At 43.1% G+C, this 15,678-nt stretch overlaps 1 protein-coding gene across 1 annotated transcript in view; it reads right to left on the bottom strand.

Moving 5' to 3' along the window:
* Positions 1-955: 955 nt before the first annotated feature.
* Positions 956-15,678, bottom strand: part of eif2ak3 (eukaryotic translation initiation factor 2-alpha kinase 3) — a 33,526-nt gene continuing 18,803 nt past the window's right edge. The window contains exons 3-18 of the mRNA XM_073483385.1: positions 14,659-14,853; positions 14,323-14,453; positions 13,645-13,912; positions 13,343-13,508; positions 13,085-13,210; positions 12,665-12,787; positions 12,343-12,572; positions 11,624-11,736; positions 9,469-9,591; positions 8,803-8,952; positions 7,134-7,692; positions 6,624-6,797; positions 6,110-6,283; positions 5,897-5,998; positions 5,048-5,110; positions 956-3,999 (exon numbers count right to left, since the gene is read on the bottom strand). Coding sequence (XP_073339486.1) covers positions 3,811-3,999; positions 5,048-5,110; positions 5,897-5,998; positions 6,110-6,283; positions 6,624-6,797; positions 7,134-7,692; positions 8,803-8,952; positions 9,469-9,591; positions 11,624-11,736; positions 12,343-12,572; positions 12,665-12,787; positions 13,085-13,210; positions 13,343-13,508; positions 13,645-13,912; positions 14,323-14,453; positions 14,659-14,853 — 2,886 coding nt within the window. The 3' untranslated portion in view covers positions 956-3,810. The remainder of the gene's footprint in view (positions 4,000-5,047; positions 5,111-5,896; positions 5,999-6,109; positions 6,284-6,623; positions 6,798-7,133; positions 7,693-8,802; positions 8,953-9,468; positions 9,592-11,623; positions 11,737-12,342; positions 12,573-12,664; positions 12,788-13,084; positions 13,211-13,342; positions 13,509-13,644; positions 13,913-14,322; positions 14,454-14,658; positions 14,854-15,678) is intronic.

The following is a 15,678-nucleotide window of genomic DNA, read 5'->3' as shown; positions in this document are numbered from 1 at the left end:
TAAGCAAAGTGCATGTTCCTTTACGTCAAAGCCTCTGCTCATCTACGAGCACCCACACAGGTGATTTTGAGTTATTTTCCATCATTCTCAGGACCTCTTCTCAGGACTGCGTATGTGCAGGATGTGCTTGATTAACATGCAGAGAGCTACATGCACATAATTCATGCCACCATCCATCCAAGCAGAGGTCTCACCAGCCAGAATCACTGAACACACCTGTGTGGGTGTGCAGGGCCTTTGATAAATGTGATTTACATGTATAACAGGTGTGCTCTCCTGCACTGAATTTAATGTGGATGAGAAAAAAAAAACGATTCATCATTCAAAATATGACTGTGTGGTATTTTTGTAGCAGTTTCTGGAATCATATGGTATTCTCAGGTTTATTATAAGTACCCAAAAGGGACTTAATTACAGCGATTTGAGTAACTGTAATTAGTTGAATGTACCCTTTGATATAACCTAATTTCCCTTCTGGGATTAATAAAGTTATTTATCTATCCATATATATACATATACATATATATGTATAAAAATGGGATACATATGTATAATTTGCACATCTATTACTTTGCTAATGAATTAATTTACATTTCAATACCTCTAAAGATGACACTACGTTCAAACATAACCCTGTATTAACTTATGTCAGTGTAATATGTAATTAAAATGTAGTTATAAGGTGATAAATATTAAACACTGTTTAAAACACAAAGCTCTACAATGTTAACATATTAGATCAGATTAGATTAAATCATTACATAGGAAATATATCAGAGTACTATGTTTTTATTAAGAAAATATGAAAATGTAATGTGAATTGTTACTATAGCAGGTGTTTAAAGAAAGATATATGGCTGTTTTCACATAAGTCTTTGCCTAATAATGATCAGGTGATAATCATGATCCATCTCCCAGCACCGCCCCCACAGACTGCACACCAAGGACACCAAACTGTACAAACGGTATAGAACAGTTTATTAAATTTTAGACTTGTAAGAAGTCATCATATTCCAACGCGCTCGCTCGCATGAAGCGCATTCATAATAACACCAACCCAAAAAAAGGATTGATCACGTCATCAAAACATAAATAAAAAGCAAATAAACATATTTACAATTCAACATGGACAGAGGATGGGGGGGTTTGTGCACAAGAACACGTAACTACATCTCCAGACAGCAGAGTCATCAGAGACTGAGAAGAGGAGGAGAGGGAGGGGTCTGACTTTTTAAATTGATCTATCCTCAGGAACAGATACCTGGACGGCAGGAGTGTGAACACAATTAAACAAAGCATGAATGAACTACTGTATAATCACATTTTCTTAGTTTTGAGTGAAAAGAAGGAAATCTGAAGAACCTCAGATAATACACTATTGTCAGTAATGCTGTTGTCAGTGTTAACGGCATGAAGCTGATAGGCTATTTACTACTGTCAGGTGATTGAAGTTGTGAAAGCGTCCTCCTTATCTGCTGTTAATCATCCACAAACAAGTCTTTATATCAGAACTCAGTCAGGAATGGACTTCTGAAAAAAGGAGGACAAAAAAGTTTCCAGATCTTTTCAATTAATTTCGTAAGAAAGAAGGATTCGTCCTGGATTTTGTTATTGACTTCCTTTTGAAATATCAAACATTAATTCTACAAAAAAAGGTGTTGAATTGTCGACAAAGGAACTCAGAGTAACCGCGCCGACGTACTGTCGTTCACAAAGCAACTTTTTGCCTGAATTTCGGCGTCGAGTTTTCACATTTTTCCGCCCTAACTTGAGGACGTGTCATTATAGAACAAAAAACTCTCCAGTTTCCACCTTCATCGTGGTGGGAGTACAGTCCGTTTTCAAACACTGAAGAGAGAAAAATGATCATTTTACAACAAGAGTGACTCATCTTCAGTGGGCTGAGTGGATGGATGAACGAAACATCAGTTTGACTTCCGGTTATGAGACACAGTCGAGACTTAACAGTAATCAAAAAACCCTGCAGAATAATCAAAAAACTGCACTTATTATTAAAAAAAAAAAAAGAGAGAGAGGATTCCTAGAAAAGTACAATCATTGAAAGCACATTACAATTAGCAGTTTGTGTGTGTGTAGTTAAAGACGGGTCATGTGACTCTCCCAGCACTTCTTATGTACATAAAACAATGCTCATGTGGATCACATGACCAGCATCAGGTCCAGGTCCCCAGTAAGACGATGCAGAGGGGATAAAAACTGTTTCACCTTCTCGACTAAATGCTATTTCTCCTGCAGACCTCAGTATTTGGGTTTTTGTTCTGCTTCAGTGGAAACACCAGCTGGATGTAGTACAGTTCCAAAAAAATGTGAGGCGAGTTATCAGTTACAGAGAAGTACACTTTTCTGACTTTCAAAATGGCACTCTGGTTCTCTTCTGGTGCTCAGGAGCAGGGCAAACCCCTTCCAACATGTGAAAACAAACACTGGGAATAATTTCAAACAGCTAGAAGAGGTGACCACCATCATCATCTGTCTCTGGAGGTCACACTGTAACATTCAGCTATCCATTAATGGCAGAGATCGTCTCCTCTCCCTCAAGTATATCACACTATCTTACAGTCGCCTCATGAAAAAGCCATTTACAAGCAATGGCGCCTTACAATATGTACAGGATTGATCAAACATATCTTCTTGATTATTAAAGAAAAAAAAAAGATATAAACAGATTTTTCCCTTCAATTATGTACACAGAGCAAAGAGGAGGTGTTGGAAAATGATTGAGCACCTCGTTGTGTAAATTTACACACAGAAAAACTGCTTCCAAGTACTGGCTTTAAGATTACAAACTCTCACTCACCCCTTCACTTTCCTATCAGGTACATGCAAAAAAGACAGGAGCCCAGAGGCTCAGCATTCATTCAGAGGGGGGCCACAGACCCCTTTTCTAAAGGCAAATCATATCTGATGAACTGGATTCATAAACTCTTCTCTACGCAATACATCACCTTCTCTTATTTAAAAAAAACACATAGGAAAACAAGATGGTCTTTTTTGGTCTCCCAAATCAGGCATATTGGGTGTCGAAACACCAGTTAGTGCTCGTACCAGTGATCAGTACTCGTCACTAGTAAGATAGGATGATCAAGCATCAAAGGCCCCTTTGGAGTGTCCTCTTGGTTTTGATACCTGAGGTGTAGTGTGGGTGAGTGAACACTGGCTGAATGTGAGCAAGCAGCGTGTTGTGACCAGACCGGCGTCAAAAAAAAAAAAAAAAATCACATCTGAAATGGTTCTCGGCGGCCTCTTAATGATCTCAGAGTACCAGATGATTGAGTTTGTTGATTACGACAATCACAGGTTTAACATTTTCAAAAATCAATTCTAATGTTCTGTGGATAACAGCTCGGTCCACGATGAGCTGACTGGCTGCAGTAAAACGCTGCCCATCTGGTGCTCGGAGCCATTTAAAATAACCACTAAGAATTATTTGCAAGTAGCACTTGAGCCAAGTCTGGTCGTGAACATTACAGAACGGCTGTCGCTTTTTAAAAGACTCTTTCACTTGTAAGTGTGATTAAAATTGGGAACGTGGGCAGCATAATGGTGTGCAAATATGTAACGGCATGTGTGATTGCCAAGAAGAGGAAGTGTGCGGGACTCTGTCTCGCTGCTCTAAAGCCACAGAGATCAATTTCCGCACATTTGTTATACTAGGCCTTTAAAGTGATGCTGTCTGAGGCAGTGTGTGATGGCAGGGGGGGCTGAGGTGTTTCTCTCGGGCGGCAAGACCAGCAGGGGGATGAAAGGGAAACAGGATGGGGGGGGGTTATATATTGCGTCATGTGGTTTTCAGGTAGATGAGGACTGGCGCGACGGCCGGCCCATGGACGAGGCGCTGTAGGTGCGGGAGCGCTGCCTCACGGCCAGTCGGCAGGTCAGCTCCAGCTCCAGCTCCTGGAAGAGGGGAGTCCCGATGATCTCGGCCGCCTCGGGACGCTCGCTGGGGCTCCACGACAGCATGCTGTGCACCATACTCAGCTTAAACACACAGAAAAACAGGACAGTGATGTCTTTCAGAAAAGCATCGTGCTGCAGTAATTCTTCTGCTAATGTTGTCATCCATTAGTTCAACTCAGTCGCTCCGCTTAACGCTCATGTTACAGAGCAGAACCGGCACAAATCGTAGACACTAAAGGAGAAAATACAAATCTTTTTCTGCACTGATCGATTTAGAGATTTTCTTTTTTGAGACTAGTGGAAAAAAACTGTTTAGTTCAGATTTCTGTTCTGAGCACTGACGTCAGAAAACGTGCAAAACAAAAAATAACTCGGGAAGCTTCACAGTGATATTCATTAGTTTAAAATTGTATCCATGTCTTCTCTTAAAACACTCACATAACCTATATAATTAAATTCAGTTACATGTATGCACACGATGTTCAGGACATCTTAAAATAGAACTGTTCACAACTAGCAAAGTGGGATACTTGGATGGCAGGGCGAGGGGATTTCCCGTGTTGGAGAATCACAGATTATGTTTTGGGATTATGTTAATCTCATTACAAAGTGAACAGGTAAACAAGGCGGTGTAACAAACCCGGCAGCGAACAGGCCGGCAGGTGGCTGGTGTCTATGAGGAGTGGAAGTAACAAAAATTAAATCAAATTAAATCAAATCAGTTGATATTGTAATCATTCTACTTTTCATTTCTTGTCCATTTTTATCCCTCAATTTTTCAATCTACATGAATTTTCATCGCTGCCATTATTATTATAATACATTTTTGTTACTTCCACCCCTCATTGCTTGTATTTACCTTAATTATACATTTCAGTGTGTAAAATTATGATATTTAACTTGATATTTTTGTTGATTTGGGAGCTAAATATTCAACTACACGTCCTAAGTGGATTATTTTAGCAGGTTTGACTCACATAGTGAATCATTTTGCTGTGGACAGACTACATAACAGCTCTGGATGGATGTGTCCCATTTTTTTTTTTGCTTGTTCTCAGGATAAACAACTGTCTGGGTTCGGACGTAGTTTGAGTTCACAGCCACTAGGTGGCAGCAGACAGCCACTCACCTCCTGCACGTTGTTTTTGGAGAAAACCTCTGGGAAGCGCAGCGCTCTCACCTCTGTCAGCGTCTGGAAGAAAAGGGATGTAAACACCTGTGAGTGGAGCCGTGCTAATGGGCTTATCAGGCCCTTTGTTACGGAGACAAAGACGTTATTGTCGACAGCACCACACAAGGGCAAAGAGCATCGACTATTTAAACTGACTCTAGTGATCATTCACATGACAATAGTGATTATGTAGCACTGTTTCCCCAACAGAGTTTTCACAATAGACAAAACAGAGCAATTGTCTGAATGAGAGAACAGACAGAAAGATACACCTCGTCATTAGGAAGTCTCTCTTTTCATCAGCTTAATTAAAGCGCAGCAGCAGCAGAGATCCTGACTGAAGCCACAATCAGATCAAATCATCTCCATTTTAACTTCATCACGGGTGAAAATTTTAATACATTCTGACTTTTTAATAGTTCGGGTTGAGTAGATTTGGCTCGTAACATAAATTAATTCTCAATAACACACTTCTTTAATCTTGCTTTTGTGTAATGAATCTCCATCACTCCCAATCTGCCTTTAATTATTTTGCTCTGCTTAAAAAAAGCCCTTTGTTTTACCGATGTTTTGATTTATGCTTCATAAACCAATTTGGGACTTACACTAAAAACACTGTATTATAAACAGGAAAACACAGTTTTAAAACAAACAGTGTCCAAACTGATTATAACTATCAAGTGCAAGGCAGCTTACAGAGTATTTTTTTTGGGTGTTTAACAACCCTTTTGGAGTCTAATTAAAAAGGAGAGAGGAACCAAAGTAAACTGAGCACATGATTATGTGCTCATGTGTTTGCTGACTCACCCTGATTCTCTCCATCTGGGTCCTGAAAGGATACAGCAGCTCAAACAGGATTAGACCCAGAGAGTAAATGTCCACTTTGTGAGAGTACGAGTTTCCAGAGAGCTGTCAGGACAGAAAGGAAAGGATCGAATATGAGATATAAAGTCCATATTTATTTATTTTTGTATCACAGAGGCGAAGATTTGTAGTTTCAGTTTATGTTGTTCTGCTCACCTGCTCTGGGCTCATGTAGAGCTTGGTGCCGACCTGGCCCGTGTGTCGGGTCAGAAGCGGGGCGGGCGTCAGGGCGCTCGGCTCGTCCTCGTCCTCCTCTTGGTCCATGGCCGTCACCAGGCCGAAGTCTCCCACCTTCACCACATCATCCATGGTGAAGAAGATGTTCGAGGGCTGGGGGAGCGATGGTGACATGTATGTTACGTGACATGTAGCAAACATTAAGCACATGAAGGCAGACATCTTTACTAAAGCACGTACAGACAATAGATCACATCTATTTAAGTAAGTGCAGCTTTTCCTTTCCATGAAATGTAGAGGAGATCTTGCAGGAAACCAACAAGCTGCTTTATCTGTGAGCCTGGTTAACACTTCTAACTGTAGCTGCAGTCAGAAAAGCAGCGTCAGGATTGTTTTCTAACACTAATTTTCACTGGTAAATACACTGGAAGGCTCACTTTTATTTGCCTGTACAGAGGACAGTAGTAGTAGTAGTAGTAGTGTACGTGCTCACCTTGAGGTCCCTGTGCATGAGCCCTTTGCTGTGCAGGAAGTCGACAGCCTCTGCGATCTGGAGGAAGATATCCAGACACTGGTTGTGCTCCCTCTGCTCCGGGAGGCAGCGCTGAGCCATCCAGTCCTTCAGGTTCTCCTTCCGACAGAGCTGCATCTGGATGTACAGATACACCTGGAGACAGGAGGAGGTTCAAAACATTATAATTTACGTTAATATCTGCAGCTATTGTCGATAAAGTTATTTTCCCTGAATTATAGATGTGTCTTTGGGAGGCAAAAGGGTAATATTTTGTTTTTATAAATAAATATTGGTTAGATAATGAATATTCTCAGTATTTCATTGTTTTTAAATTACACTATTTACTTTTGAGCTAAAGAGGACAAAAACCTTTATCTTGTAAACCTGTACCTTTAACAACAAACCTTAAGTACAACAGAAAGGACTACATCAACAAGGTGAGATAAGATTGGATTTACAATCAGCTGATTCAGTGAATGATTGACTGACCTTGGGAGACGGTTGGACCCGCTGGGTTGGAGGAGTTGTGGGCAGAGCCAGAGTAAGTGAGGTTGGTCTGGGGGGAGTGGAAGAGGATGGGGGGACAGATTCCTGTTGTCTGGTGTGCGAGGAAGACGAGCTGTTCTTCTCCGTCACCGTGCCTGGACTGGCCGCGCTGGAAGCAGAGTCTGTGTCTGCATCGGCGTCCCGGTCGCAGCCCGAGTCCTCGAACACGATATCGAAGGAAGAAGAGGTGCAGTCGCTGGGACCGCGTGGAGGACAGAGCTCGAAGGAGTGGTGGGTGTCTGAGGCGTCAGGGTCAGCCTGACTGTCCCTCTCAGACATGAGGCTGTCGTGGCCCAGCAGCGGGTGGAAGGACAGGTCCCCCATGTCAACGCCGAACCCTACAGAACCACCTGCGCTGCTGGTGAGAAGGGCCTGGGCGTCGACAGATGACTCCAGAGAGTCTCCTGCAGGCCCAGAGACGGGTGACACAGAGCTGGACACGGGAACTTTAACCGACAGCGCCTCCATGTGGTCGAGGAAGCTCATTGGCCAGTCGGTGGTACTGAAAGAGGGAAAGGAGAGTTGTTGCTGACAGACTCAACCGGTAGAGTCAAGTAACAATCAAATAGGTCATGTGATAATATTAGTCCTGTGCGAATCAGCATCTCTGTGACTTGTGTTTGTATTTTTTTCTGTTGTCAGTCCACTGAACAAGCATGAAATTTGATCACTGCTTATAATGTTGTCCAGCAGGCAACAGCTGTACTGTGAGATCGGCTGTGTTGACATTCGACAGTGATGACAGAGAAGGTTGGGAACAATTAAAGGTTGTCATATCGAAGTACAGCCACATAACATCTGTTACTAGATCCAGATGAGCTGCAAATGTGTATTTATACCTCTAACACGTGGAAAAAGCAGGCAAAACAACTCTAAACTCTATTATTAATGTGGCTGCTGAAGGACAGACGCTCTGCCTCTGAAACATAGATGTTATGCAGAGCCTTGACTTCATATCCGTGGGATAATGTCAGTAAATTTAAGTGAAATACAGACTTTAATTATCCTGTACAAATGCACAGCATGAAACACAGACATGGAGGCGTAATAATTTGTAAATCACAAGGTCCCCTGGTAATACTAGTCCTGTGCGAATAGGGCTTATGTCAACAATACCGCTAATTATTCAAGATAAATGTACAAAAAGAAAGTAGTTAGTTTACAAAATACCTCAAATAATCAACAGTGAGCAAACAAAAAATGTCTAATTCAGGGTGGAACCACTCCTACGATTCATTTCATTTAGCCAGGACACCATTTATTGTGCACCAACTTAGAGCACGGGTGCCTCAAAAGAAAAAAGAACAAAAATTGAGTCACTGCATGATGCATGCTGCTACTTATAGCTCTAATCTGCCCAAGCAACCTAACAGAAAGGAGTAAACACACACCAGACTTTCAGTTAACCGCTGCAAACATGCTTGTGTGAATCCTCCCTCCCCTGGCATTTAAACATCTGTCTTAATCAACCGGTGAATTGAGGCGAGTCATGTAAAGTCGGCGGTGTAATAAATGTCACAATTCCTCCTGAGAGGAGGGTTAAATTTCTTCACACGGATACCATTCCTGAACAGCAGCATTAGCGCTCCACCTGCTGTACAGGATAACTCACCTGGCGTCTTTCAGCCACCTCTGATCCATCTCCTCCTGCCAGCCCTCGGGTGGGCTCTCCTGCCAGGCGTTGAAGTAGCGGATGATCCCCGGGTGCTCCAGCTTGGCCAAAGCCTTCACCTCACGCATCACCTTCTCGCGGGCCAGCTCTCTGAAAAAGTGGGCATCAGGGTTCAATCCACATTCAGGACAACTGCTTCCACTTTGACAGTTATTTGGTCCGATATGTTCAGGGTCTCAAGACACACTTTGCTGATTATTAGTCTTTCTTGTGTTTAGTATTCTTTTTTACACACATAATTTGTTGTTGACTGAATGCAGATACAACCGATCCAAGACCAAAAGTGAGCTCAGTCTTGATACACCGCGGCCTAAATAAGTGCCTCGACAAAAACACCAGGCGTGAAAATAACTGACTTGTTTGTGCACCGTGTGATGCACAAGTCAACAACAAAAAAAATACAGAGCTCGATCCTCACTTACATTTTTGGGTCATAATGTTTGTACCAAAAATCTCAGCTAAGCCTCTACATATTTTTCTGTGTTTGGACAAGCAGGCTGCAGCTTACGTAACTCAGTCCGACAGCTTTAAAGAAAACAGAGATGAAGGAAGAGCTAATAGCCTCCAGCAAGGAAGTGTGCGGTGCGAGCGGCGAGAGGTTGCTACCTGTTGGGCAGACGGATCCTTTTGATGGCGTAGTTGCAGTCGTCCACTTTGTTGCGGGCTTCAAACACAACACCGAACCCCCCGCGGCCAAGGCACTGCACGGGCTCAAAGTCAGTGAGGTACCTGAGGAGAGGACACTCTGGTTGTTATTATGCAAAAGAAGAATCACACCTCTCTCAGCTGTGTGTGAGACAAGTGTTGCTATCAGCTAGACGCCTGACGATTTCAAAGACCGGAGATCACACAATTCACCCCGGTCAAGGAGGTTTATTAAGTGATAAAAGGTGATATCAAAAGGAGCCGAATCTGTGTCAAGGCCGGCTGTGGCTGCTGGGCTGGCAGGAATCCAACTCACAGCTTCACTGTGTCATTTAACAGGATGATTACTTTATTGTACAAAAGGCTTTCAACACATCCCTCCTCGTTTCACATGAATACAGTCCCCAACACAGTTCATCAGAGAGGTCGGACTGGAATGTGCAGTGAAGCCCTTTCTAAAGCAGTTTTAGGGATCAGTGCCTTGCTCAAGGGCACTTAAGCAGAGATGATTTGAGGATTAACACGGCCTATTTTGAGGTTTAAAAATGTAATATTCATTTGAAGCGTCTCTATTAATCTGTGTAGTCGAAAAGAAATAAAATCATTTACCTTGCTTCGTAGTGAGATGCCACCAAAATTAAGACCACATTTAAAAAACAACAACTTTTACATTAAATGGCCTAAAAGGAAATTTAAACTGGTTGTGAAACTGTCTAGTTTTAATTCCGATGCCTCTATTTGACCTACATAAGCAAGCGATAGACATCAGCAAGCAGCATATCAGCATATCTGTACGATTATTACAGTTATTCTAGAAAGAAACGTCCTGTTAATAGCTTTAACTTCGTTCTAAGTCACGTTTTCAAACATTTCAAAAGATTTAGACATGGTGAAGTGAGCTCACAGCCTGACAGGACCGACAAAACTACAATCAGCCTGAACTGACTGACTTTGAATGCTCGTGGAGGACAGGCATCCATCATTGTCAGTGGAGTCAGACCCGCAGTTTGTGCTTTCGCTCACCTTATCAGAGAGCGAGCACAGAAGTCTCACAGGTCCCATTGAAACGCCTGCAAGCATTTTGTTTTGTTTTTGTCACATATTAGCGTATTTAACTGTATTCATTATCTATTTTAAGTGAAATATTTACGTGGAAATTGGTAGTACACCTGTTGGCTTTTATTCACAGTGACTGAAAATGGGTCTATATTATTTAACTTAACATATCATACAATATAAAATCATTTGTGTGCATATATGCAAGTTATATTTGGTGACATCCCTGCTCAGATTTCTGAGGGGATTAAAGGGGAACTGTGTGGGCACATTTGATTCAGGCCTTGCTTCCTGATCTCTATCTCCCTCCTCTAATGATCCTGACTCATGTTTGCTTCAGCTGCTGCAACAGCCACCAGTTTTATTTCGGGAAACTTCTTCTGCGAAAAGCAATTTGCATGGACTGCAGCAGCAGCAGCAGCTTGAGAGGAAGAGGGGCGGGTGGGGTGGCTTGTCATTTTTAGGGTGGATCAAAAAGAGGAGAATGTGCGAGTGATGACAGGAAGGATAGGAAAAAATGTGGAGTTTAATCAGATTCTGGCTGGTGTTTGGGGGGGTTAGATCCATATTATTCAGTTAACAAATGTAAACATGCAACCTCCATCGATCACACTGCAGGAGGTCGGTGGCAGCCCATAAATTACAGCTACTGATCATATTTGGGATGTCCGAAATAACAAAAAAGACTTCTGACAATGTGCTGACAGTGATGTAAAGTGACACTCCGACCCCGTGCCAGATGCTGCTGGGTATGGTGGGCTCAGCAGGGGCCAAGGTCATTTTCATTTGATGGCAAACAGCTGAGTTATCCAATCATGCACTACTACGAGTCGTATCTCCCATCTCTGCCTTGTCCTATCAAGGCAGGCTGGGAAGACCGGTGGTCACCATGGTAACAGTGCCGAAATCTGTAGCTACACCTTGAAAGGGTGAGACTCGTCTTTCAAGTGTGAGGATAACAATCCCCGGCACAGTGGTAGTGTTACATGAAGTTCTCCTGAGTCATGACAAAAAAAAAACATTTACACCGAACATGTTTCTGCCGCTGTTACAGACTTACCTGGACACGTATTCGCTGGAACGGGTCTCCATGGCAACCGGCTCTTTGGATTCAACAACCTCAAGGTCAAACTTGGAGTCTGTCTGGCACTGTGTCTCCGACTCTTTCCGTTGCTTTGAGGGACAGAAGGGGGACACAGCGAAGAGACAGTGAGGAAAATTAGAAGTGTCACATGGATTAAAAAAACAAGATGAACTTCTTCTTGCTCTTTTTAATGGGGCAGAAAATGTTTTCAAGCTCTTTTGTGACAAGACATACCGATAAAAATCAATGCACTTATGTTAAAATAACTGGGAAGAACCACCTATTTTTATCTTGCTTTAAAAATAGAGAATTTACAGGGTCAATCCCTGGTTTAAGGCCTTGTTGTTTTGGCCTCAAATCGTCTTTTAGGTCAAACGCCGTCTATAGTGCTGGTTTCAGGCACATTACGGCAAAAAGGTCTCTAACTTCTGGGTTTACTTTCTGGTTTTGTGACTTACTTAATATGCCTCGCCCACAAGTTCCTGTCAAGCCCATAGACTTCACACTTACATCACAGATTTATTAAATTACTTTTAACTCGAGCAAAGTTTCACAAGTATAAAACAGTTTTACAAGCTTTTTGGGTAGTTGTTGCATGCAGTGTCTTCACAAATTAACATTAAGGGACATGAATAACTATCAGCAGTCACGGTTGGTATGGTATTCTTGCTGAAAGGCTGTGTCCGTGGTCTTACCCTCACGTAGGCCACAGGGGCAGGGGGGTGGAAGAACTTGCGGACGATGTAGGTGGTGGCGGCGATGCAGAAGACGATGGTGCCGAGGATCTCCTTCCACCAGGGCAGTAGCAGCACGGGGTCCTTTCTCCTGCGAGTCTCTCCACCCGCCCCGTTTCCCTTTATCAGGCTCACGGCGCTGTCACGCTTCTCCCTGTAACGCTTGCTGTAGGGGAAGTAGTAGCCGTTGTCTGCAGGGAGGAGAAGAAGAAATCAGTGAGCAGGGTTTTGTTCACTTTGTTGCTGTCTTTCCCAGCCCATGTCCACAGTATCAGGTTCTTACCATATGGATACTGGAGGATGGACAGTGCTCCGTTGCTGTACTCATCATGGGAAAACTTGTCGTTATTCAGACACTTGTCGAATTCGTCAGAGCCGACCAGGGCCGGTGTCCGAGATGGGGAATCTGTGTCAAGGACAAGATGAATAAGTCCTTCGATCTCAGTAGAGAGAGCGATCAAATGAGTCGACATGACTACTGGAGGATAGTCAAACATTAGGGGGAATAAAGACCAAGCCCAGAGCAAAAAGGGAGCAAGACCAAAAGGTTATTGATTAATTCAAATGTTTCTTAAAAACAAGCTACAGTATGACTTTGTGGTTAAAGACACAATAATGAAGTCAGTCTTTGGTCACTGCTCATAAACTAAGTTGCCTTGGTGATTAGACAGGGCACTCGATGCTTAGGGACGTGTGGACTTACGGATTAGAGGCTTCCATTTGACAGTGGGGAGAGGAATTATGTCCTTTTCAGACGCAATAGCTTGAGAAGGGAACTTTTCAGTGATCCTCACAGAGGACTGGAGGTAGAGCTGTCCCTGGAACATCCCTGTAAACCAAGGGCAAAGGGGTTACACATGCACTCGATTCACTGGTACCCATTAGAAGAAATGATGCAGATAGACATTAGAAATGAACACAAACATGCAGTGTGAGCATCTCCGCATGTGTATGAACGTACCGAGGTAAACACTGGACTCCGCAGCTCCTCTGGTCTTCGTTGGATCGTCCTCATCCTCCTCCTCATCAGTTTCGGCCTGGCTGCTGTAGGCGTTGTCGTCAAACAGGGCGATTGGCGTGACTTTGCCACCACCCACCAGCCAAGCCGAAGCGATGGGTGTGCAGAACTACACAACACAGGTGATAAAGAATGAGTCGATGAAGTTCATTGATTTCCAGACTGAGGGTCATAAAGCACCGCTCTCAAGGGAGTTCAAATAATCCACAGCACTCAAGCTCATAGTGAACTTTATAATATCTCACCTGACGTTCCCAGACCAGCTGTCCATCAGGCTCGGGACTGAAGGCCATGACCTTCCAATCGGGAACAGACACTTTGATGACGAGGTCCAGATGCTGGTTCTGGTTTTTCTGGTCCTCCGTCTGCTCCCTCTCTTTCGGTTCGTCGGCGATGACCCGCACGCTCTCCCTCCAGGTGTCTCCATTCGCAACTTCTCCCTCCAGGAAGTTAATTCCAGACTGCATCTCAGGGAGGAGCTTCAGCTCAAAGTTTCCAACGCTGAAGTTCCACCTAATATAACAGGTGATAATACACGATTGTAAAAACTACTACAAGTGTAATATTGTATGTGATGATTACAGTTATCAGGGTCAACCTAATGCCTGCTGAATATAACTACAGATGGTAGGAAACTGATATTAAATTTAACTTCTTGCTCACATAGAAAAATTGTATAACATCAAATATATTCAGTTAAAATAATCAGTATCGTCAGGTAAAAAAAAGGAGACGTACTAATGTTCTAAGTGGCTGAAAAGTTACCTGACTTTATTTCAAACCACTGACAGAAAGTCAATCGAGTGTCTGCGACGCTTCCTGAAATGCCACACAAGCTACAGTAGCTGCTCCGTGACTCGCGCTGACTGACTGACTGGCTGACTGACAACGACAGATTGATCGACTGATTAAATAAAACTCACTTCTCCATCCCTGATCGGGGCCTGATGGCTCGCACAGTCTTCTGAGTCCTCTGCAGCAGCAGCACGTCTTCGCTCTCCAGCTCGTCTTCCCCCCAGCGACTGCAGCCCACCGCGGAGCAGATGTACCGAAGCTGAGACGAACGAGATGAGGGGGGGAATTACAAAGAGGGTTATTCTACTGTGTTAATGTGGTGAGGACATGTTTGTGTTGGCCTCTTTCAAAGACATTTGCTGTGATTACTTTAACTCACTCTCTCGGTAAAACGCAGGAGAAAAAAATGGCATTTTATTCTTTATAAAGCACAATGAAAACTTAGTGGAAGTGATTTCACTGACCTTGCCAGTGTAGGCCCCCAGGCCATAGGTAGTAAGGGATTTGCCCCCAACCAAGACCGTGTCCTCTCCGATTCGGTAGGACGACTCCAGCAGGGACTCCACGCTGAAAGGCACTGCCTCCATACTCTCCCTGTCCCGGTTCCACTGAAACAAGGCACCGTCCAGTGAAGGGATGACCATCTTATTGCCAAACACCTGCAGGGACGAAGAAATTGGTTTGTTGGAGTTAGTAACGTATATCCCAACAGAAAAAAAAAGGTTTTTTTTCATTCCATGGCTTGGCCCCTATTGATGCTTATAGTTTATGGGTTAGCCAGCTTTTGTGGGGCTTGTTCTCTCGAGCAGATGGTTCCACAACAGTTTATGATAATCGATCAATCATTTTTACTCATTTTCCAGACAAAAATGTCCAATATTTGGTGGTTCTAGCATCTTAAATGCAGGGATTTGCTGCTTGTTTTTCCATTCATGACTGTGAATTAGGGGCCTTCAAGTTTTGGACTGCTGGACAGAAGAAGCAATGTGGAGACGTCACTTTGGACTAAATATTTCAACAACTGTCAGATTAACCAAAAATGACTAAGTGAAATCAGCATGAAATTGAAGCATTAGTTGCAGCCCTTATCTGAATCAAGCATCAAAGGACAGGGTTTTTTTATGCTGTAAAGATTTAAAGCCACTTAATTTGAGCCATCTAGGCTATATCAATAAAATTGACCCACTGTTATGAAATCTTCTGCTTCTGTGCAAGTTTATCTTGATTTGCCTGTTGCCTGCCGCACATTAATAATATAGATGATGCTGTACCAGACCTGGACTCCCTACTAAAGTCGTCTAACAAGCCCGTGATACGCAGAACAGCATGTGAAGTACTGTTGCCACCACTCATTACGACACTTTGCTCCAGTGTCAACGAGCAAAAGAAACGATTCCGAACTTTTATTACTTCTGTCTGATGTAACAGCTTTTAACACACATTAAACCCTCCTGTAATATCTTTTACAGTTTTGAAAAGTCGTT

The sequence above is a fragment of the Pagrus major genome, chromosome 16 (genome assembly GCF_040436345.1).
Source record: "Pagrus major chromosome 16, Pma_NU_1.0".
In the NCBI taxonomy this organism is placed as follows: Eukaryota; Metazoa; Chordata; class Actinopteri; order Spariformes; family Sparidae; genus Pagrus; species Pagrus major.
This window is presented reverse-complemented; position numbering and strand designations above follow the sequence as displayed.